General features: G+C 39.7%; 1 protein-coding gene across 1 annotated transcript in view; it reads right to left on the bottom strand.

Moving 5' to 3' along the window:
* LOC309615803 (uncharacterized protein) overlaps positions 1–25899 on the bottom strand; it is a gene marked incomplete at its 5' end in the record, with an annotated part of 103290 nt that extends 77391 nt beyond the window's left edge. Inside the window, 2 exons of the mRNA XM_082365779.1 lie at positions 22337–22965; positions 25827–25899. Of these exons, the coding sequence (XP_082221905.1) occupies positions 22337–22965; positions 25827–25899 (702 nt within the window). The remainder of the gene's footprint in view (positions 1–22336; positions 22966–25826) is intronic.

Below are 25899 nucleotides of genomic sequence, written 5' to 3'. Positions count from 1 at the left end.
CATTTGCATGGAATATCTTTTTCCATCCACTCACTTTCAGTCTGTATGGGTCCCTAGGTCTGAAGTGGGTCTCTTGTAGACAGCATATATACGGGTCTTGTTTTTGTATCCATTCAGCCAGTCTATGTCTTTTGGTTGGAGCATTTATTCCATTTACATGTAAGGTAGTTATCGATATGTATGTTCCTAGTACCATTTTTTAATTGTTTTGGGTGTGTTGTTGTAAGTCTTTTCCTTCTCTTGTGTTTCCTGCCTAGAGAAGTTCCTTTAGCATTTGTTGTAAAGCTGGTTTGGTGGTGCTGAATTCTCTTAGCTTTTGCTTGTCTCTAAAGGTTTTAATTTCTCCGTCAAATCTGAATGAGCTCCTTGCTGGGTAATATTCGTTGTTGGTTCTTCCCTTTCATCACTTTAAATTATGTCCTGCCAGTCCCTTCTGGATTGCAGAGTTTCTTCTGAAAGATCAGCTGTTAACCTTATAGGGATTCCCTTGTATATTATTTGTTGTGTTTCCCTTGCTGCTTTTAATATTTTTTCTTTGTATTTAAGTTTTGATAGTTTAATTAGTATGTGTCTTGGCGTATTTTTCCTTGGATTTATTCTGTATGGGACTCTCTGTGTTTCCTGGACTTGATTATTTCCTTTCCCATATTAGGGAAGTTTTCAACTATAATCTCTTAAAATATTTTCAGCCCCTTTCTTTTTCTCTTCTTCTTCTGGGACCCCTATAATTCGAAGGTTGGTGTTTTTAATGTTGTCCCAGAGGTCTCTGTGACTGTCCTCAATTCTTTTCATTCTTTTTTCTTTATTCTGCTCTGCGGTAGTTATTTCCACTATTTTATCTTCCCGGTCACTTATCCGTTCTTCTGCCTCAGTTATTCTATTGATTCCTTCTAGAGAATTTTTAACTTCATTTATTGTGTTGTTCATCATCGTTTGTTGGCTCTTTAGTTCTTCTAGGTCATTGCTAAACGTTTCTTATATTTTCTCTATTCTATTTTCAAGATTTTGGATCATCTTTACTATCATAACTCTGAATTCTTTTTCAGGTAGACTGCCTATTTCCTCTTCATTTGTTTAGTCTGGTGGGTTTTTACCTTGCTCCTTCATCTGCTGTGTGTTTCTCTGTCTTCTCATTTTGCTTAACTTACTGTGTTTGGGGTCTCCTTTATGCAGTCTGCAGGCTCATAGTTCCCATTGTTTTTGGTGTCTGCCCCCAGTAGCTAAGGTTGGTTCAGTGGGTTATGTAGGCTTCCTGGTGGAGGGGACTGGTGCCTGTGTTTTGGTGGATGAGTCTGGATCTTGTTTTTCTGGTGGGCAGGACCACGTCCGGTGGTGTGTTTTGGGGTGTCTGTGACCTTATTATGATTTTAGGCAGCCTCTCTGCTAATGGGTGGGGTTGTGTTCCTGTCTTGGTAGTTGTTTGGCATAGGGTGTCCAGCACTGTAGCCTGCTGGTCATTGAGTGGACCTGGGTCTTAGCGTTGAGTTGGAGATCTCTGGGAGAGCTTTCACCATTTGATATTACATAGAGCCGGGAGGTCTCTGGTGGACCAGTGTCCCGAATTCAGCTCTCCCACCTCAGAGGCAGAGGCCTGACACCCGGCCAGAGCACGAAGACCCTGTCAGCCACACAGCTCAGAAGAAAAGGGAGAAAGAAAGAAAAGGAAGGAAGGAAGGAAGGAAAGAAGTGACGAAGGAAGGGAGGAAGGAAGGAAGGAAAGAAAGTTATTAAAATAAATTTTTTTTAATTATTAAAAATAAAAAAATTAAATTAAAAAAAGAAAAAAAAGTAAGAAAGAAAGAAGAGAGCAACGAAACCAAAAAACAAATCCACCAATTATAACAAGCTCTAAAAACCATACTAAAAACAAACAAACAAAAAAAACGGACAGACAGAACCCTAGGACAAATGTAAAAGCAAAGCTATACAGACAAAATCACACAAAGAAGCATATACATAAACACTCACAAAAAGAGAAAAAGGAAAAAAATATATATCTCTATATATTAAAGAAAAAGGATGAGAGAAACCAAATCAATAAATAAATCTACCAATGATGATAAGCTCTAAATACTAAACTAAGATAAACATAAAACCAGAAACAAATGAGATGCAGAAAGCAAACCTCAAGTCTACAGTTGCTCCCATAGTCCACCACCTCAATTTTGGGATGATTCATTTTCTATGCAGGTATTCCAGAGATGCAGGGTACCTCAAGTTGATTGTTGAGATTTAATCCGCTGCTCCTGAGGCTGATGGGAGAAATTTCCCTTTCTCTTCTTTGTTCAGACAGCTCCTGGGGTTCAGCTTTGGATTTGGCCCTGCCTCTGTGAAGGTCGCCTGATGGCATCTGTTCCCCATCCAGACAGGATGGGGTTAAAGTAGCAGCTGATTAGGGGGCTCTGGCTCACTCAGGCCAGGGGAAGGGAGGGGTATGGAATGCGGGGCGAACCTGCAGCGGCAGAGGCCAGCATGACGTTGCAACAGCCTGAGGCACACCGTGTGTTCTCCTGGTGAAGTTGTCCCTGGATCATGGGACCCTGGCAGTGGCAGGCTGCACAGGGTCCCAGGAGGGGAGGTGTGGATAGTGACCTGTGCTTGCACACAGGCTTCTCGGTGGCTACAGCAGCTGCCTTAGCATTTCATGTCCATCTCTGGGGTCCGCGCTGATAGCCACAGCTCATGCCTGTCTCTGGAGCTCCCTTAGGCAGTGCTCTGAATCCCTCTCCTCGTGCACCCCGAAACAATGGTCTCTTGGCCTCTTTGGCAGTTCCAGACTTTTCCCCCGACTCCCTCCTGGCTAGCTGTGGTGCACTAGCCCCCTTCCGGCTGTGTTCACACAGCCAACGCCAGTTCTGTCCCTGGGATCTGACCTCTGAAGCCTGAGTCTCAGCTCCCAGCCCCCACCCACTCCGGTGGGTGAGCAGACAAGCCTCTCAGGCTGGTGAATACTGGTCGGCACTGATCCTCTGTGCAGAAATCTCTCCACTTTGCCCTCTGCATCCCTGTTGCTGCACTCTCCTCTGTGGCTCCAAAGTTTCCCCCCACCCACCCCCCGTCTCCACCAGCGAAGGGGCTTCCGAGTGTGTGGAAAATTTTCCTGCTTCACAGCTCCCTCCCAGAGGTGCAGGTCCCGTCCCTATTCTTTTGTCTCTGTTTTTCCTTTTCTCTTTTTCCTTACCCAGGTATGTGGGGAATTTCTTGCCTTTTGGGAAGTGTGAGGTCTTCTGCCAGCATTCAGTAGGTGTTCTGTAGGAGTTGTTCCACATGTAGATGTATTTCTGATGTATGTGTGGGGAGGAAGGTGATCTCCACGTCTTACTCCTCCACCATCTTGAGGTCTCCCCTCTCGTATACTTTAAATCATCTCTAGATTACTTATAATACCTAATACAATGTAAATGCTATATAAATAATTGTAAATACAATGTAAATGCTATGTAAATAGCTGCTAAAGCATCGCAAATTCAAGTTTTGGTGTTTGGCACTTTCTGGAACTTTTTTCTTTTTCCCAACGTTTTTGATCCTCTGTTGGTTGAATCTGCTGATACAGAACCTGCAGATATGGAGGACCGACTGTATGCTCATGAAACTATCATCACAATCACGTACAGTAAGTTCCCTACATACAAACCTTCAAGTTGCGAACTTTCAAAGATGCGAACATGGGTTAGCATGTCCAGTCACATAAGTTAGTTCACATATCTGGAGTACACTGTCATGTGTGCTTCCTCTACAAGTGGTTGTGCTTTTGTGTACTTTACTGTACAGTACTGTATAGAGTACAGTAGTGCAGTATCTTTATTTCAAGCCCAGGATGTCCAGAAGCAAGAATAAAAGGAGCAGTATATAGCCGATTGTGTTAGTTGGGTACCTAGACTAACTCTGTTGGACTAATGAACAAATTGGACTTATGAACACGCTCTTGGAACAGAACTCGTTCATATGTAGGAGACTTACTGTAAACATATCTATCAACCCCTAAATTTTCCATGTGCTCCTTTGTAATCTGTCCTTCTTGCCCCTCTCCACCCCCACCTCAGTGTCCCCAGGCAATCACTGATCTGCTTTCTGTCACTATGATCAGTTTCCATTTTTTAGAGATAATACAATGGAATCATACAATATATACTCTTTTTTGTCTGGCTTCTTTCACTGAGCATAATTATTTTGTAATTCATCCATGTTGCCATGTATCAATGATTCCTTACTTTTAATTGCTAAACAGTATTCCATTGTATGGATGTACCACAATTTAATATCTATTGATCTACTAGTGGAAATTTGGATTGTTCCCAGATTTGGATATTACAAATAAAGAAAGAACTTTTAAATCTTCCATATGCAAGGAATTTACTTTTACAATATGTTGTACATTTTATTTGTTCATGAACCTAACAAAGTGTGTGTTGCTATAAGTAAAACTAAGCTCTTTTGGTTTCCAAGAAGACTGGATTCCACTTGCATAAATTATGGAGAGCCATTTGGAAAGAAGATGTATGATAAATCCAGAGCTAAAAAAAAAGATAATTTTCTATTCAGTAATCCCACTGTTAGGAATTTAGCCTAAAGAATTTTTTTTAAAAAAAGGAAAGGTAAGTTGATGAAGTTATTTTCTACAGACCTCTCTAGAATGGTAAAACTTTAGAAGCAATCTAAATTTATAATAAAGAAATACTGAAACAACATGAGAGAGTCTTTAGATATAACATTCAGTTCAAAAAAAATCATATGAAATTATGTCTAGATTATGATTACAACCATATATAATTCAGCTATGTTTGTGGATGAGTGAACTCAAGTATTATTATTGTGTTACAGTTATGGAATTGTGAATTTTTTTTTGCTGTCTTTATTTTTGTCATAAAATTTATATAATAATAAACATCAGAAGGCAACAGTTGACTGTGCTCTAAAGTCAGTAAATTCATAGGTTTCTTCTCCTTGATGGAATTCAAAAGCTGTTTGTATACATCTGGCCCATCCTTCATCATCAATGAGATAAATTATGGCGTTGTCAGAGACCCTGCCTAAACTACCCCATAACTATTGCTACACTTCAGACAGAACCTGGAGGTTGGTATTAGAAAGTCTTCTCTACTCTGGGAATCTTCTTTCCACTCAGAAGTGTGTATATATATATATATATACACATATAAATTAAGGTTTCTCAAAAAACTAAAAATAGAGCTACCATATGACCCAACAATTCCACTCTTGGGTATATACTTGAAAAAATTAAAAACACTAATTCGAAAACATACATGCACCCCAATGTTCATAGCAGCATTATTTGCAATTGCCATGGTATGGAAGCAACCTAAGTGTCCATCAACAGATCAATGGATAAAGAAGATGTGGCATATATATATATATACACAATGGAATATTATTCAGCCATAAAAAAGAATGAAATTTTGCCATTTGCAGCAACATGAATAGACAGGGAGGGCACTATGTTAAGTGAAATCAGTCAGAGAGGGAAAGACAAATACTGTGTGATATCACTTATGGGTGGAATCTAAAAAATACAAAAAACTAGTGGACAAAACAAAAAAGAAGCAGACTCACAGATATAGAGAATAAACCAGTGGTTACAGTGGGGAGGCGCAATATAGGGGTAGGGGAAAAAAGGTGGTTATTATGGGATCATATGAAATCATGTGTGAGAAACCTTTGAAAATTGTAAAGCACTGTAGAATTTAAAGAATCTTCCATTCAATAAAAAATAAAATTTTAAAAAGGAAAAAAATATATACATATAAATGAAAAAGATGGAAAATACCAAGTCTCAGTGAGGTCTCACACACTGCTGATGGCTGTTTGATTTGGTTCAACCACTTTGGAAAACTATTTGGCATTATCTAATAAAGCAGAACATACTGCATACACTGTGACCATAACTTTCCCTTCTAGGTGTAGATCCAACAGAAATGCACACGTATGTTCAGCAAAGGCATGTACTAGAATGCTGATAGCAACATTATTTTAATAGCCCCAAGTTGGAAACTACCCAAATGCTCATAAACAGAAGATGGATACATGAATTGTAGTAGAGACACACAACAGAATCCCATATGACAGTTAAAATGAACGATCTACAATTACACATATTCATATGGTTGAACCTTACAAATGTTTAGAGAAATAAGCCAGATGCAAAAGAGTATATACTATACTATTCCATTTATATAAGTACAAAGCCAGGAAAAAGTAATCTATGCTTTTAGGGATCAGGACAATAGCTGTCCTTGGAAGTACAAGGGGAGATACTGAAAGGAACATAACAAGGCTTTGGGGGTGCTTAAAATGAACTATTTATTGATCCAAATGCTGATTATATGAGTGTGTTCAGTTTGAAGAAATTTATCAAGCTGTACTTTATGTGTAATTTTCTGTAATGTATATTATACTACCATAAAAGTTTTTTTGTAAAGTCAATCAGTATTATCAAAAGCTTTATTATCAAAAGAGTGTTACCAATATCTTTCTTTTTTATGTAGATACTGAAAAGAAGGCCAGTTGGCAGAGTTAGTATAGTGTTGTGATTTTACAATGAACTAGAAAGTCAGGGTTATATACCATGGTGCATCTGGGGAACTTTGTAACCAGCCAGGAATGGTTATTGCTAGTCACAGAGCCTAAAGCTCTCAATAAATTTTGTTTCCTCCACTGCACACTGTCTGATGATTGGCAAAGAAATAAAACATAGAATCAAAAAAGCCATAATGCCCTCTGCAAGAATAAAATGTACTGCCAATATGGCACACAGCTGCACCTCCATCCAAAGTTGTATGGGGCTGATGAGGGGTCCAAGCTGCTTCGTGACTTGGAGAGCTAGTGTGTATCCCTTTGCCAGAAGCACAGTCAGAAAAAGCAAACAGAAAATATGTTTCCACTAAGATTCCTGAGGGAAGGAAGGAAAATTCTTCTCCAAAAGAGGAAAGGAGAAAAGAGTATCAGCTTCTCATCTTGTTAAAGATAAGCTCCAGGAAGTAGAGGAGAAATTCTTTATCGACCTGAAGAAGTGTTATTTTCCTTTAGTCCTCACATAATGCCCAAGAACTGTTTGGTTACCAGATTTCTATTAAGAATTTCAACTCTCTTAGTACTGGTTTTCAATTTTTCAATTTCTGTTAATGATACAAGGACCATAGCAAGTTTCTTAAACAGTTTTCTTGTATCTTCTATATGGCTTTGCAATTGAATGGCAGAATCTAACAAAACTGGGGGAAAGGTGAATGCCAGCAATGGAGAATGGTTAAATATATCACGGTATGTCACAGAGTATCACAGACCCATTAAAAAGATAATAAATTTACTTCTAGAACCAAGATTGTGGTCTCTACATATCATTTTCCACTAAAAGGGAACATTCCTACTTGGAGAAATGACTCAATCTAGATCTGGTGTAGAAAATGTACTAAGTCTAGTATACCTTATTGTGCCAGAAAGCATGGAAAACATCATGAATTACTGGGGTTTTATTAAAAGAAGACAAAAGGAGAAAATCTAAGGGCTTTCCATTGGCCAAGGATGGAACCATTTGAACATCGAATAAAATAATAGCTTCAAATAAAACATATAGATATGAAAATCTACAAGTCCAAATATGTAACTGACTATCACTGGGGGTTGTTAAAGCACCAACTCATTTTTCATAAAATTGACAAATAAAAGGAAAGGATCAAGCCCTTATTCTGCCTTTCCTATACAACTGCTTTTTGGGATTACCAATGATGGACAAGGGAGAGGTCTTCATAGAAGAATTCCAGAGAATAAATGCAGAAAAATATTAATAGATTTAGAAAATCATTTTTCAACTCTGAGTGAAATAATGGATGTAACTAATGTTCAATTCTGAATGCTAAAACCATTAGGAAAGGTTAATGAGGAAGTTTATACTGGGGAGAGGAAGCTGACCACACTTGAACCCACTGATGAATTTCAATGTCACTTAAAGCGGGCCAGCCAATGTTCTATTCTTCCCAATGCTGATGCAAGAGGAAGCGCACAGACAGCACCAGCTATTAAGTGTTCTTGTTAAAAGAACTGAACTTGGACTTCCCTGGTGGCGCAGTGGTTAAGAATCCGCCTGCCAATGCAGGGAACACGGGTTCGAGCCCTGGTCCAGGAAGACCCCACATGCCACAGGGCAACTAAGCCCGTGCGCCACAACTACTGAGTCTACGCTCTAGAGCCCACGAGCCACAACTACTGAGCCCATGTGCCACAACTACTGAAGCCTGCGGGCCTAGAGCCTGTGCTCCACAACAAGAGAAGCAACCACAATGAGAAGCCCCCGCACCGCAACAAAGAGTAGCCCTGCTCACCGCAACTAGAGAAAGCCCGCGCGCAGCAACAAAGACCCAAAAGAGCCAAAAATAAAAATAATTAATAAAAAAATAAAAGAACTGAACCTGAATCTAGTCAATCCTCTATATTCAAGTAAGTATGTAAAGGAAAAACGTGGTAGAAGAATGTGTTAAGTGACACCATAAGGCTACAATAAGTCAAATCTAGAAGGTGGGAAGTTCTACAAAGAAAATAACCTGATTTCTTCAATAATTGGGGCATTAAAGGGGGAGGGGAAGGGAAAACTGTCATACATTTAAAAGCGATTCATAAGACTTATCAGGAAAATGCAATGTTTGGCATTCGAATCCTCAAACTACTGAAAAAAGACATTTTTGAGGCAACTGGGGGGATTTGAACATGAACTGGATAATAGATGATTTTAAAGAACGATTATAAATTTTAACTGATAATGGTATATGGTTATGTTTTTTTAAACACCTCTGTTAGTGAAAAATACAGAAGTGTTTACTGCATAAAAATAACAAAGTCTAGGTTTGCTTAAAAAAATATTCCAGCAAAAAATAAATGAAAGAAAAAATTTAAGTCAGGCAGAATAGATGAAATAAGATTAACAAAATGCCAATAGTTGTTGAAGCCAGCTGATGGGCAATGGGGATTCAACATATTATTTTCTCTATCTTTGTATATGTCTTAAATTTTCCATTCTGAATTTAAAAATAATAAAAGAATAACTAGAGTTCTGACAGTTGACCTGGAGCATTTTCCATGATCTCATGTTGAAAGAAAAAAGCAAGATGATGTAAAGCACACGTAAGAATAATAATATGAACCCATTTTTGTAGAACAATGACCTGTTTTTGTAAAACACACACATATATAAACATGTGACATTACATGTGACTTTACAAGCTGAGCACTGAGAATTATTTGGAAGGGCACATGCTAGATTATACACATGGACTAGCTGGGGGTGGAGGCTGACATGGGTCAGGAAAGTAGGTAAGGGCAAATGAAGAAAAAATATTTCACTTAAAAAAAGGTATTATGATATGACCCAATGTATAGATTTTATGACACGATTCAAATGCATATATTTCTACATGTATAAAGAGGATTGTTTTAACCTTAAAAATCAGCAAAACCTGCTCCCATTTCTGAAACTCGGCTGTTTTCCTAGTACTGGAGCTGCAGTAAAACTCTGCAAGTCTGCATGTAAACTGAGCAAGAGTAAACCAGGAACTCTTAGTAACAATAAATGGTGAGCTGAAGTGAGGCAAATAGAAATGGGTGTGTGGTAGGGTCTTTGAGATGGGGGCCAGCTGAAAATCAATACTTCAAAAGTGTACTGAAACACTGAACACCGTGGTGTAGTCATGGATGGCAAGGAAGCAAAATGAAATGTCAGCTGAGAATACGAGAGAATAAATATCTTTTTCAGAGCCCAGGTGTCAGGCAAAATGTACACCAGCACCAGGCAGCCATGGGGCAGACGAAAAGTGCTGACCCAGAATCAGAAGTCTGTGGCTTGTACCTTACCTTGGCTTGGCCACGTACCAACTGCATGCAAGACCTTGAAAAGGAAAGAAACTTGATCTCTTAGCTTCGATTTCTACACATGTAAAAATGACAATAAAAATAACACCTCACTTGTGATGATCAGGTGAGATAAAACACATCTACTTTACCAAGTGCTTTAAAAAGCACTTTAAAAAGTGCTGCACATATGAGGACTTCCCTGGTGGCGCAGGGGTTAGGAATCCGCCTGCCAATGCAGGGGACATGGGTTCGAGCCCTGGTCCGGGATGATCCCACATGCAGTGGAGCAACTAAGCCCGTGTACCACAATTACTGAGCCTGCACTCTAGAGCCCACAAGCCACAACTACTGAGCCCACATGCCACAACTACTGAAGCCTGCACGCCTAGAGCCCATGCTCTGCAACAAGAGAAGCCACCGCAATGAGAAGCCCGCACACCGCAACAAAGCATAGCCCCCACTCACCACAACTAGAGAAAGCCTGCGTGTAGCAACGAAGACCCAACACAGCCAAAAGTAAATAAATGAATAAATAAATTTATTTTTAAAAAAGTGCTTCACATATGAAAATACCAAAAAAGATCACTGACTGCCCCACACACATACATGCACACCTTACCATTCACATATTCATATATGGAAATATATACTGTTAACATATAGAAATGCTGTATATATATAAATATACAACTCTCCTCCCAAATTATAGATTAAAAAACCAAGACTTAAAGGCCTTAAAAAGCTAATCCACATAGTAACCCATTATAATTCTTTTGGGATCTAGCAAAGATAGATATTTTTAAAATAGTCTTATTCATAGCTGTTAAACATTATTTCTCATCTGGAGAGGGGTCTGTAATCCTTGACCTGGAAAACTTCTAAAACCGGGCGCTATGGCTGAATTATGTCCCCCCAAAATTCATGTGTTGAAGCCCTAACCTCCAATGTGATAGTATCTGGAGCTGGAGCCTTTGGGAAGTAATTAGGTTTAGATGAGGTTATGAGGAGGGGGCCCTCAGGATGGGATTAGTGGCCTTAAAAGAAGAATATTGGAAAGCTTGCTCTCTTTCTCCTATGTGAGGACACAAGAAGAAGGCAGCCACCTACAAGCCAGAGAAGAAAGCCCTTATCAGAAACTGAACCCTGCCAAAGCTTGATATTGGACTTTCCGGCTTCCAGAACTGTGAGAAAATAAATCTCTGTGTTTCACACCCACACCCAACCTATGGTATTTTGTTATGGCAGCCTGAGCAGACTAAGACACCAGGTCAGGAGCCTCTATATCAGATCTTCACAATATCCTTAATCAGATCTTCACAATATCCTTAACATCCTATATCTCATTACCTTGTATCTTTAGTGCCACTTCTAGCCACGTGACCTTGGGTAAGTTACTTAAAACTTCCCTGCAGCTGTGTTTCCTTTTCCATAAAATGGGGATAATAATGGAACCTATCTCATAGCACTTTCCCACATCTTAGAGTAATGATTATGTGATTTAATACATGACCTCACCTAGAATAATATCTGGCAAATAGTAAACATTTAATAAGTATAAGAAGCTGTTTCTGTCGCTGTTGTTTTGTTGTCATGTGACTACTTGGCTAAATTATAAGCTCCATAAGGGCCTAGGAACTTTGATTATCCCTAAGAATGAACACAGTAACACAGCACATAAATAAATATATGCTAAATGAACAACTAGATGATGAGAAAGGAGAATGATTAGGAGAGAGGGAAAACATTTTCAGGAAGTTTATACTGCACCTATAAATAGAAACAAAAGCTATTTTCTCAGAGATTTTAAGCAGAAATTTGTAAGTTGCAATTTAGTTGATTCAACACACAGCCAAAAAGATGAGGAAAGAATAGTATAATATTCTCAGAATAACTGTCTTGGGCATAATAAAATATCCACTGTAGAATTGTAGGGAGTGTGCTCCATCCTAAAACCCATTAAAGCTGCTGGAACAACCATTGTGCAGCTTTTGGTTTTTCATTTAATTTTAATAAAATATTTTACTGGAGGAAATTTGAGGTGTAATAGCAATGAAGTGTGTCTACTGCTTTAGGTGACATTTCATTTCATTTCTGGACACCTGTGGAGATGAATATACTAACCCCAATGCCTGGGAATTTTGGTTGCTGGTTATCCAAAAATGAAATGTCATGTACAAAAACTTATTTTTTATTGTTTAATATTCAACTGTCTGCCCAACAAATCAGAATGACAAAAACAATAGCTATTTCAGGACGGGCCACCACATGCATTATAGAAAATGCATCTCATTTGGAACTTCAGTCCTATTCTTGACAAAAGATCTATGAAAACATGAACTTTAAAATATTCCTCATTACTTCCTGAACACAGGTGATTATGATTCTTTAATTTTGTTTTGACTGAAATCATAAAGCAAAGGCATGGATATACTGCAAGTTGCAGCCACATCATATGCATAAACAATCCATACCTCTAGGCAAACCTTTTATAGCCTAAATAAGTCTAGAAGACAATGAGAGTAGTAAGTAAGTTAGATTTAAAAGCAAGATTTGATCTGTAGCTCAAGGAATTCAGAGCAGACAGAGAGCCTGTTCATTCTATTACCAGGACCACAGTCGACAATTTTTCAACCTTATCACATATCTCAAAACAACAGAGCATAATTCCCACCTTGAACTAAATTGTCTGAAGAAATTTAGTACTACTCTGCTCCTCTGAAGTCCAAATAACTTGCTTAACTGTATAATTTAGTCTCCCCAAAATAAGGAGAGAAGAAAATTCTCTTCTGGTCCATTCTCTAGCCTTCAGGGATACTGCCAAGACAAAGCTTCCCAGAGATTTCTAACATAACTGTTCGTGTTGGACAAAACCCATGTGTCATCTCTGTCAGAATACCCCACACCGATTCCTACGGAAAAGAAGGAACGAATCAATATTCATGAAATCCTTGTGTACATTTGCTCAAGTTCTGTTGAAGACAGAGTCAAGAAAGTTTATTTCTCCTCCTTTGGAAATCTACACTGACCATCACTGGCATTTCCATGCACCAAACTTCCCACTGACAAGAGTAAGAGCTAAGTTAATTAAATAAAGTTTGGAACACGCTGCTTAATTTCTTCATCAAAAGGCCCTCCCTTGTTTTTTGCATATTTGTTCAATGGAATTACCTTGCAGCTCTGACTATGCCACATTGGTGATTGCTTTAAAAGATGTATTACCTTCTCTTTTCTAATGACTCTTCACTCTTTCCCTGGGTACTACTGTCATATGATTTTAAATATTATCTGTATGCTGATGATGCCCAAGCTTTTATGTCCATCCCTGATTTTCGCTTGACTTCCAGACTTTTATATGCAACTTCCCATTTGATGTATCCATTAGGATGAAGAATAGAAATCTCAAACATAAGCCTTTTAAAAACAACTCTTGATTCCATCCCATACCTATTTCTCTCACAGGCATCTGCTCACTTGCTCAAGCCCCAGATCTAGGATTCATCCTTGATTATTTCTTTGCTTCTCCATCAGCAACCGCTGTCCAACTGGCCTCCAAAATGAATAATGAACAAGTAAAAACTTAAATTAATATTAATTAACATAGTGATAAGTGTCATGAAGACTATGAATCGGGGTGATATTAGAGGAAGGAGCGGGGTCGTACTTTTGGTAGGGTAGTCAGGGAAAGCCTTTTTAAAATTTATTTATTTATTTATTTTTGGCTGCATCGGGTCTTAGTTGTGGCACACGGGATCTTCATCGCAGCACACGGGCTCTTTGTTGCGGTGCACAGGCTTCTCTCTAGTAGTAGCGTGCAGGCTCCAGAGCTCTGTAGCGCTCTGTAGTTGTGGTGCATGGGCTCCAGAGTGTGTGGGCTCTGTAGTTGTGGTGCACGGGCTCTCTAGTTGTGGCTCACAGGCTCAGTAGTTGTGGCGCACAGGTTTAGTTGCCCCGTGGCATGTGGGATCTTAGTTCCCCAACCAGGGATTGAACCCGGGTCCCGTGCATTGGATGGCGGATTCTTAACCACTGGACCACCAGGGAAGTCCCAGGGAAAGCCTCTTTAGGAAGGTGAAAATTCTGTCATCTGACATCTGGATGGAGACGTCCATTCCAGGCAGAAGCAACAACTCTAAGGAAAGAAAGAAGGCTGCTTTAAATGAGGGGGGAAGTACCATAACCTCTGGTTGCAAAGGGAGATAGGAGTCAACTCATATGGGACACTTTAAGCCAAAATAAGGACTTTGGAGTTTATCTATCCAAGTGCAATAGCAAGTCATCAGCAGGCTTTAACCTGGGGATGACAAGATATATTTTATTTTTAGAAGATCACTCAAGATCCTCAGACAACATGAGCTGAATTCAGTTGCTTCCTTTCATTACCATCACTTCCACACACAGATACTACAGATCCAACTGAAAACACACAGAAATGCTTTGTAAAAGCACAGAGCAATAATAGAGAATACATAATCAACTCAGAAGAAGGAAGGAAAGAAGAGAAGGAAGGAAGAGGAGAGCAAGGAAGATAAAAGCCTTAAGAAACCAAGATGAAAAAAGAACTCAAACCCTGAGTGGTAATTCTAACAACTGTTGAGAGAGAAGCCCAAGGTGGCATGGGTATGGATATCAGCCCTGATGCTAGGGCTGGGAACAGAGTCAGGTGGGGGTGGGAGTGGGGGCATAGGAGGGGTGTGTTCTACCTTGAAGGTAGGAAAAGGAGATATGGCCCAGGGGCAGTGTGAGGTAGGAAGGGAATCCTGCACAGAGCAAAGTTCCTGAAAGGATTTCCCTGTCTGGATAAAGAGGACTAGAAGAGCTCTACCCATCAGCTCAGGAAAGAGAAAAGGAAGCTTACAAATTGCTGGGAATTTAAATGGAAAACAAACAAAATCTTTCTTGAAATTGAAATCTCACACAAGAAAGAGCATCAGAAGTTACAATGCCCAGGGAGTGTAAGAAACTCAAGCCAAGAGGATATTATAAAAATTTCTCTACTACTGCTGAATCCCTGAAGCCCAAGCAAAAGTGAATGCAAAATTGAGCCACAAGGGAGTGCTTGACTTACATGGGGAAAACAACCCCAGTTTAACAAGCGTTCACAATAACAAATTACAAACCACACAAGAAATAAAACCATTTGAAGGTGAAGAGCAGACACAACCATTAATAGATTTAATACCACACATTGTAGAGTAGTTGACAAAATCTGAAAGAGATTATAAAATAAGAATGGAAACTAAAATCAAAGAGCTGGCACTAGGAAAAAGAAGAGACAAGTTGAAAACAAAAACTAAACATATACTGCTTTAAACATTAAAAAAATTACTTATTCCATAACAATCTTAAGAAAGAAGCACAAAGCTGGAGGTCTCACACTTCCTGACTTCAAAATATATTACAGTGCTTGCTTCAGCAGCACATATACTAAAATTGGAATGACACAAAGAAGATTAGCATGGCCCCTGTGCAAGGATGACACGCAAATGTGTGAAGTGTTCCATGTTTTTCCAGGCCTTGGCGAGAAGATGGCAGCATCCTAGAGGGCCCACGACAATGAGCAGTTGCCAGAGCCGCCACCGCCAGTGTCCCTGACCCCACAGTGAGCCACAGCAGCCTCCACTTCCTTCGCAGGTGACCCTCAAACACTAACAGATCCACCCACCCCAAGCCACCACCTTCTGCATTTCCTCCATGACATCCTGCTTCCACTCTTACTCTTCTCTCATTTTCCTCACAGCAACCAGCCAGACCGACCTTCCTTAAATCAGAGGCTCATCTCAACATTCACAGAAAGATAGACAAGATGAAAAGGCAGAGGGCTATGTACCACATGAAGGAACAAGATAAAACCCCAGAAAAACAACTACATGAAGTGGAGATGATCAACCTTCCAGAAAAAGAATTCAGAATAATGATAGTGAAGATGATCCAGGACCCCGGGAAAAGAATGGAGGCAAAGATCGAGAAGATGCAAGAAATGTTTAACAAAGACATAGAAGAATTAAAGAAAAAACACCTAGAAGAAATAAAGAACAAACAAACAGATGAACACTACAATAACTGAAATGAAAACTACACTAGAAGGAATCAATAGCAGAATAACTGAGGCAGAAGAACGGATAAGTGACCTGGAAGACAGAATGGTGGAATTCACTGTTGCAGAACAGAATAAAGAAAAAAGAATGAAAAGAAATGAAGACAGCCTAAGAGACCTATGGGACAACATTAAACGTGACAACATTCGCATTATAGGGGTCCCAGAAGGAGAAGACAGAGAGGAAGCACCCGAGAAAATATTTAAAGAGATTATAGTAGAAAACTTCCCTAACATGGGAAAGGAAATAGCCACCCAAGTCCAGGAAGCGCAGCGAGTCCCATACAGGATAAACCCAAGGAGAAACACGCCGACACATAGTAATCAAATTGGCAAAAATTAAAGACAAAGAAAAATTACTGAAAGCAGCAAGGGAAAAATGACAAATAATATACAAGGGAACTCCCATAAGGTTAACAGCTGATTTTTCAGCAGAAACTCTACAAGCCAGAAGGGAGTGGCATGATATACTTTAAGTGATGAAAGGGAAGAATCTACAACCAAGATTACTCTACCCGGCAACGATCTCATTCAGATTCGATGGAGAAATCAAAAGCTCCACAGACAAGCAACAGCTAAGAGAATTCAGCACCACCAAACCAGCTCTAAAACAAATGCTAAAGGAACTTCTCTAAGTGGGAAACACAAGGGAAGAAAAGGACCTACAAAAACAAACCCAAAACGATTAAGAAAATGGTCACAGGAACATACATATCGATAATTACCTTAAACGTGAATGGATTAAATGCTCCAACCAAAACACACAGGCTCACTGAACGGATACAAAAACAAGACCCATATATATTTTGTCTACAAGAGACCCACTTCAGACCTAGGGAAACATACAGACTGAAAGTGAGGGGATGGAAAAAGATATTCCATGCAAATGGAAATCAAAAGAAAGCAATACTCATATAAGATAAAATAGACGTTAAAATAAAGAATGTTACAAGAGACGAGGAAAGACACTACATAATGATCAAGGGATCAATCCAAGAAGAAGATATAACAATTATAAATATATATGCACCCAACATAGGAGCACCTCAATACATAAGGCAACTGCTAAGAGCTATAAAAGAGGAAATCGACAGTAACACAATAATAGTGGGGGACGTGAACACCTCACTTACACCAATGGACAGATCATCCAAAATGAAAATAAATAAGGAAACAGAAACTTTAAATGACACAAGAGACCAGATAGATTTAATTGATATTTATAGGACATTCCATCCAAAAACAGCACATTACACTTTCTTCTCAAGTGTGCACAGAACATTCTCTGGGATAGATCACATCTTGGGTCACAAATCAAGCCTCAGTAAATTTAACAAAACTGAAAACATATCAAGCATCTTTTCTGACCACAACGCTATGAGGTTAGAAATGAATTACAGGGAAAAAAACATAAAAAACACAAACACATGGAGGCTAAACAATACGTTACTAAATAACCAAGAAATCACTGAAGAAATCAAAGAGGAAATCAAAAAATACCTAGAGACAAATGACAATGAAAACACAATGATCCAAAACCTATGGAATGCAGCAAAAGCAGTTCTAAGAGGGAAGTTTATAGCTATACAAGCCTACCTCAAGTAACAAGAAAAATCTCAAATAAACAATCTAACCTTACACCTAAAGGAACTAGAGAAAGAAGAACATACAAAACCCAAGTTAGTAGAAGGAAAGAAATCATAAAGATCAAAGCAGAAATAAATGAAATAGAAACAAAGAAAACAATAGCAAAGATCAATAAAACTGGGCTTCCCTGGTGGCGCAGTGGTTGAGAATCTGCCTGCCAATGCAGGGGACACGGGTTCGAGCCCTGGTCTGGGAAGATCCCACATGCCGCGGAGCAACTAGGCCCGTGAGCCACAATTACTGAGCCTGTGCGTCTGGAGCCTGTGCTCCGCAACAAGAGAGGCCGCGATAATGCGAGGCCCACGCACGGCGATGAAGAGTGGCCCCTGCTTGCCGCAACTAGAGAAAGCCCTCGCACAGAAACGAAGACCCAACACAGCCATAAATAAATAAGTAAATAAATAAATAAAAACCCAAAGTTTAAAAAAAAAAAAAAAGATCAATAAAACTAAAAGTTGGTTCTTTGAGAAGATAAACAAAATTGATAAACCATTAGCCAGACTCATCAAGAAAAAGAGGGAGAGGACTCAAATCAATAAAATTAGAAATGAAAAAGGAGAAGTTAAAACAGACACCGCAGAAATACAAAGCATCCTAAGAGACTACTACAAGCAACTCTATGACAACAAAATGGACAACCTGGAAGAAATGGACAAATTCTTACAAAGGTATAACCTTCCAAGACTGAACCAGGAAGAAATAGAAAATATGAACAGACCAATCACATGTAATGAAATTGAAACTGTGATTAAATATCTTCCAACAAACCAAAGTCCAGTACCAGATGGTTTCACAGGTGAATTCTATCAAACATTTAGAGAAGAGCTAACACCCATCTTTCTCAAACTCTTCCAAAAAACTGCAGAGGAAGGAACACTCCCAAACTCATTCTATGAGGCCACCATCACCCTGATACCAAAACCAGACAAAGATACTACAAAAAAAGAAAATTACAGACCAATATCACTGATGAATATAGATGCACAAATCCTCAACAAAATACTAGCAAACAGAATCCAACAACACATTAAAAGCATCATACACCATGATCAAGTGGGATTTATCCCAGGGATGCAAGGATTCTTCAATATACGCAAATCAATCAATGTGATACACCATATTAACAAATTGAAGAATAAAAACCATATGATCACCCCAATAGATGCAGGAAAAGCTTTTGACAAAATTCAACACCCATTTATGATAAAAACTCCCCAGAATGTGGGCATAGAGGGAAACTACCTCAACATAATAAAGGCCATATACGACAAACCCACAGCAAACATCATTCTCAATGGTGAAAAACTGAAAGCATTTCCTCTAAGATCAGGAACAAGACAAGGATGTCCACTCTCACCACTATTATTCAACATAGTTTTGGAAGTCCTAGCCATGGCAATCAGAGAAGAAAAAGAAATAAAAGGAATAGAAATTGGAAAAGAAGAAGTAAAACTGTCCCTGTTTGCAGATGACATGATACTATACATAGAGAATCCTAAAGATGCTACCAGAAAACTACTAGAGCTAATCAATGAATTTGGTAAAGTAGCAGGACACAAAATTAATGCACAGAAATCTCTTGCATTCCTATACACTAATGATGAAAAATCTGAAAGAGAAATTAAGGTAACACTCCCATTTACCATTGCAACAAAAAGAATAAAATACCTAGCAATAAACCTACCTAGGGAGACAAAAGACCTGTATGCAGAAAACTATAAGACACTGATGAAAGAAATTCAAGATGATACCAACGGATGGAGAGATATACCATGTTCTTGGATTGGAAGAATCAATATTGTGAAAATGACTATACTACCCAAAGCAATCTACAGATTCAATGCAATCCCTATCAAATTACCAATGGCATTTTTTATGGAACTAGAACAAAAAATCTTAAAATTTGTATGGAGACACAAAAGACCCCGAATAGCCAAAGCAGTCCTGAGGGAAAAAAACGGAGCTGGAGGAATCAGGTTCCCTGACTTCAGACTATACCAGAAAGCTGCAGTAATCAAGACAATATGGTACTGGCACAAAAACAGAAATATAGATCAATGGAACAAGATAGAAAGCCCAGAGATAAACCCACGCACCTATGGTCAACTAATCTATGACAAAGAATGCAAGGATATACAATGGAGAAAAGACAGTCTCTTCAATAAGTGGTGTTGGGAAAACTGGACAGCTACATGTAAAAGAATGAAATTAGAACACTCCCTAACACCATACACAAAAATAAACTTAAAATGGATTAGAGACCTAAATGTAAGACCAGACACTATAAAACCCTTAGAGGAAAACATAGGAAGAACACTCTTTGACATAAATCACAGCAAGATCTTTTTTGATGCAACTCCTAGAGTAATGGAAATAAAAACAAAAATAAACAAATGGGACCTAATGAAACTTCAAAGCTTTTGCAAAGCAAAGGAAACCATAAACAAGATGAAAAGACAACCCTCAGATAGGGAGAAAATATTTGCAAACGAATCAACGGACAAAGGATAACTCTCCAATATATATAAACAGCTCATGCAGCTCAATATTAAAAAAAACAAACAACCCAATCCAAAAATGGGCAGAAGACCTAAATAGACATTTCTTCAAAGAAGACATAAAGATGGCCAAGAAACACATGAAAAGCTGCTCAACATCACTAACTGTTAGAGAAATGCAAATCAAAACTACAATGAGGTATCACCTCACACCAGTTAGAATGGGCATTATCAGAAAATCTACAAACAACAAATGCTGGAGAGGGTGTGGAGAAAAGGGAACCCTCTTGCACTGTTGGTGAGAATGTAAATTGATCTAGCCACTATGGAGACCAGTATGGAGGTTCCTTAAAAAAGTAAAAATAGAATTACCATATGATCCAGCAATCCCACTACTGGGCATATACCCAGAGAAAACCATAATTCAAAAAGACACATACACCCCAATGTTCACTGCAGCACTATTTACAATAGCCAGGTCATGGAAGCAACCTAAATGCCCATCGACAGACGAATGGATAAAGAAGATGTGGTACATATATACACTGGAATATTACTCAGCCATAAAAAGGAACGAAATTGAGTCATTTGTTGAGACGTGGATGGATCTAGAGACTGTCATACAGAGTGAAGTAAGTCAGAAAGAATAAAACAAATATCATATATTAAAGCATGTATGTGGAACCTAGAAAAATGGTACAGATGAACCAGTTTGCAGGGCAGAAGTTGAGGCACAGATGTAGAGAACAGACGTATGGACACCAAGGGGGTAAAGCCGCGGTGGGGTGGGGATGGTGGTGTGCTGAATTGGGCGATTGGGATTGACATGTATACAGTGATGTGTATAAAATTCATGACTAATAAGAACCTGCTATATAAAAAAATAAATTAAATAAAATTCAAAAATTTTTTTAAAAACTAATACTAAACTTTCTTTGGGTTATTTGTATGGAAATATGTTAATATAAATGTTTCAGACATTACATGAAATTCCTAAAAATCTTATATGTTCTGGTATAATGTTATAAGTCATAATTCTAGTTATTACTTTAAAATGTATATCTCAGAAATAACTAAATTTCCTTGTCAATTGCATTATTATGAACTTTCATCAAATCTTTAACCGTGGTCATTTTTAAGTCTTTTGTCATTTACAGACAGTTCTGGGTGTACTCTGATGCTTTTGCAAAAATGTTCCTATAAAAGGGTTTCATCTTCAAGGAATTCACGGAAAAGACTCTGACAAGTACAGGTTTCTAGTAACTGACTATACTGCTGAACTGAATGAATAAGCATTTTCAGAACTCTAATGGAAAACTGATGAATCCATAAAAGTGCTAACAAAAGATCAAGATGAAAAAAAATTAATTACATGGGACTGAGTGAACTGATGAGGATGATTATAATTTTTGTGACTTTGAATAAAAAAAATGTGATGTAAATTTATGTAAAAAGAACTTAATGTAAAACAATGCCACTCTTCTCACATATTTTCTCTTGTTTTGGAAAATATAGATATTTTCTGTTAAAAACGTGATTTACGCTGACATGTAATAGGTTGATTTTTGTTATTATAAATGAATTAATAAATATTTTTAAGTTTCCAAAAATAAAAAAAATTGTGACAGTTCAAATGATATGCAAGATTTAATTTTGAAATTCTATAACTGCACTTAGTAATATCTCACATTGTAGAAAGAAGTTTTCTTTTTTTTTTTCAAATACAGCTCCTATCTTTCCTGTACCAGACTAGGGGAAAATTGAGAACTAAATTTTGCAAAATATAAACTTGGCAAAATAGAGAAAACTAACTTGACAAGCTTTGCCTTGCGAAAATACTTTCTGAAGAAAGGTATTCTGAATGGAGGCAAAAACTACCCTTGAAAATACATTAGAATTGAGAATATCATCCACTTAGAATTTGTTCTGATCCCATTAAGTAGACTAGAGTACATTCTCCAACATAATATGGTCTACAGTGATCCATTGAGGGTTCGTTTCAAATTTCTTAGCCACAAAATGCAACTTCAAAGAAAATTTCAGGTAATTTTCTTTAAAAATGTAACACAGCAAGACCACATCGCTGTGGAAAGAAAAACACATTCTTCAGAAAAATAAAGTAGCATGGTATTTGAGATACATGTGTTTTAAGAAACTCATTAAAGGGGGTGGATAACTATTCTGATTCCTTTTTAATATTTACTTTTCACTATAAAAAAAAAAAGTAGTTTTAAAAGTTTACTTTGAGGTCGATCGATGGATGTGGTGACGTCCGGCTCGCTGGGGCCGGGCCTAGGCCTCGCCAGACGATGGACGGACGTTCATGGCGAACTGGGCCGCCCTTCTCGTTCTGCCCGAGGCCCCTCGCCTCTCCTCCGCGCCGGTCGGTGGTGTCGGAAGGCAGGGGTGCGGCGTCCGGCCCGACCCCCGGTCTCCCGACCCCAGCCTCAGGGCCTGGGCAGGCCGGCGTCCTCTGCCACTCTCGCTTCGCCGCCTCAGCGCGTCTCGCGAGAAGCGCTCCCCACGGTGGGGTTTGGCTGGGGCCGCGGCGGCGGCGTGCGTCCGTCGGTGCCGGAGTGCGTCCCGCCTGGCCCTTGGCGGTGCCCCTGGAGCGCTCCAGGTCGGCGTTCAGGTGCCAGAGACCGAGCGGTGCCGTCGTCTCCTGTTCCCTGTGAGCCCCTCGGGTCCCCACTGCGGCGGTGCTTCCGGTGAGCAGCTCTCTTGGGGAGTTGAGACGGTAAGGGAGGCACGGCTGTCCCCCTCGTGGGGCTGGCTGCAGCCTCGTCGCCGTCGTCCTCACTGCGTGCCGGGGGGCGGGGCGGGGCGGGGCGGGGGCGGGGTGGGGGGGGAGACTGACTGTCAAAGTTATCCCTGCTTAGGTGAGTTAGGTGAGTCAACGAATGCGCACGTTGCTCAGAGCCCTGCACTGTAATCCATTCAGAACCGGAGACGTCCGCGCACTTACAGCCTCTGCTGGGCTAGCAGAGATCCTAAAATGCCACAGTCGCTTCCTTACAAGATTCCCGTCGCTTCCATAATACCATGGAAGTGAGGTGCGGGAGGCAGGAGGACCAGGTAGTTCTTTCTGACAGTGGTCTCTTTGAAACATACCGAGGGACCAAGTCAAGTGGATGGCAGTAAATTGAGAGAAAGGGGACAATTGCTAGAGATATTGTGGAAGTCGAACTGATAAGCCTTGGCAGTAAGTTATGCATGGATGAGAGGGGAAAAAAGACGGTTGAGTCCTGCAAGAGTCGACGGTGTTCTGTAGTCAGAGGTGTTCTGTAGGATGGTGATAAAGTAGGGAGGAAGAAGAGCGAACACTTTTAATATTGAAGTGCAAGGGTTGAGAGAGCCTCTTTCTATTTAATACTAATTTAGCATTTGCCATTCCCTTACCTTGTACACTTATTTACCTTTTAAGAGCACTTAGCCCATCCAGGTTGTCCAAAAACTATCCTGTGAAGTAGACATGGAGGTAAGAGAGTAGTCCAGGGTTTCAACATTAGTGACTGACAGAGCTAGACTCTCACGTCTCCTGAGTGGTTCTCCTTTCTTTTTCCCAGATGCTATGGCTCATGGCATTGCTAATGATCTGTAGGCATTGAAGGACAGGCATCACCGCATCCTTTTTGAATTACAAATAGGCAAAGCCAGCACTGGTTTGTGCCAGCAGCTGCCAGTGACAGGGGCTGAACTGACTAGCTTAGTCTGGTAGCCTCGTCCCAAGAATCTTTCCAACCTTGGCTGCCACACCTGGGGTTGGTCAGTTAGCTATGAGAAATCCCAAAGCATCAAGAGAAGCTCTTTCAGAGTGTTTCTCCTCTCCTAATTCTGATCTTCCCACTTCCTTTGACACTGAGCAGCAACTGTATTGGTCCCCTAACGTAGCTTTCCCCTCTCTCTTTTTCTCTCTCTCTCTCGCCCTCCTTCCCCCACTTCTCCTTCTCCCGCTCTCCCTCCTGTCCTCCCCTCCCACACACTTAACCACAACCACTGCCTTGCTGTGGTTTACTTGCCCTAAATGTCCCTGCACCCAATCCTCCACCAACCACCATCATACTTATTTCTCTTAATCTCTGAAAATCTTAACTCCTCCATCAAACCTATTCACTTACCAAATATTCACTGAATCCCTATTATGTGCTAGGCACCATTCAAGGCACTGGGAATACAGCATTGAACAAGACAAAGTCCCTGAGCTCACCAGGTTTAAATCTATAGTCTTTAAAACTCTTGATTGATCACATCAGGGCTCCCTGTCCTCTGAAATACCGCAGATTTTGTCTTTGTGGTCACATCACCATCAACACATTCACCCAGGCTAGAAATATATTCATGGGTGGGAGGTGAGCTCCATGTCCTCTTACTCTGCCATCTTGGTCTCTCTCCCCTTAACTAGAGACCCAGGCTAGAAATATGAAACTCATCTCTCACTTGTCACTCTCTATCTATATTCAGTCACTAACAAAGTCCTGGTTTTTTATATCCTAAGAATTCCACATGCCTATTCTGTTCTCTCCATCTCTACTCAGTGCTCTAGCTTAGGACTCTCATCATGGGTCATTTGGACTCAAGCAGTCACCTCTAACTAGTTGCTCTGCCTCTGGTCTTGCCTCCCTGAAATCTGCCTTCCATGAGATCTCTCATGATTTATTTAAAACAAAAATCTAATCAGGTCCGTTCTCTGCTCATAACCCTTCAAAAGCCCAAGCTACTTGATATCGTACACAAAGCCCTCCGACTTCCATCATGTCTTACACTTCTTGCCTCATTGCTTTACATAGTTCCTATCTCATTTTTTTCCTAAGCTCTCTGTGTGTGTCTGTGTCCCTAACTCGGTTTTTTCATGGCTGGTTTGGACATCTTTGTGGTCTTCATGCCTAGCACAGTACCTGGCATATAGTAGCCCCTTAATAAATTTTTAACTGGACTGGGTTTCTACTGTTGTTTTGCATTTATATGTATGTCTTAAGTTTTCATGGGTGTTTCTTCTTCAACCTTACAGCGCATTTTTGGGGGTAGTCATTAGAAGTATTTACAAATGTTCCTGTTCTCTTCTTCCTTCTGCGAACATTGTAGAATTGTATTTCCCACTCCCTTTAAAGTTGGGGATAGCCATGTGATTTGTTCTGGCCAATAAAATATGAACAATAATGGCGTGCACCATTTCCTGGGAAAGCATTTAATTACCCAATACAAGATACTGCTACTATCTCTTCCCCTTGCTGTAGGGGAAGCACACAGGGAAATGGAGGCTTCATCAGCTTGGGCCCTTGAGGGACAAAGGTGAGCAGAGCCTCTTGCTCACCTGTACTTGAAGTGCAGCATAATCAAGAAACAAATACTACCAATCCACTGAGATATGGGGATTTACTACGGTCGCATAACCTTGTCTATCCTGACCACTCCATTCCCTCAGGACAGGAACGGTACCATTTATCTTTGTGTCTCCATGGTGCCATATTCAAAACAGACTAGAGGGACTTCCCTGGCGGTCCAGTGGTTAAGACTTCGCCTTCCAGTGCAGGGGTTGCAGGTTCGATCCCTGGTCGGGGAGCTAAGATCCCACATGCCTCGTGGCCAAAAAACCAAAACATAAAACAGAAGCAGTATTATAACAAATTCAATGAAGACTTTAAAAATGGTCCACATCAAAAAAAAAAAAATCTTTAAAAAAAAGACTATAAATATTGTATTTAAATTTTGATTTCTGATTTTTCCTAATTCACCATGTCCAATTTCAAATATTTCTCTCTCATCTGTTTCTGCTGTCTCATTACTAAAGCACATTTTCTGCTCCAT

The sequence above is a fragment of the Balaenoptera borealis genome (assembly GCF_965194805.1).
Source record: "Balaenoptera borealis genome assembly, chromosome: 18".
In the NCBI taxonomy this organism is placed as follows: Eukaryota; Metazoa; Chordata; class Mammalia; order Artiodactyla; family Balaenopteridae; genus Balaenoptera; species Balaenoptera borealis.
Note: the sequence above shows the minus strand (reverse complement) of the source record. Positions and strands in the feature narration are given on the sequence as shown.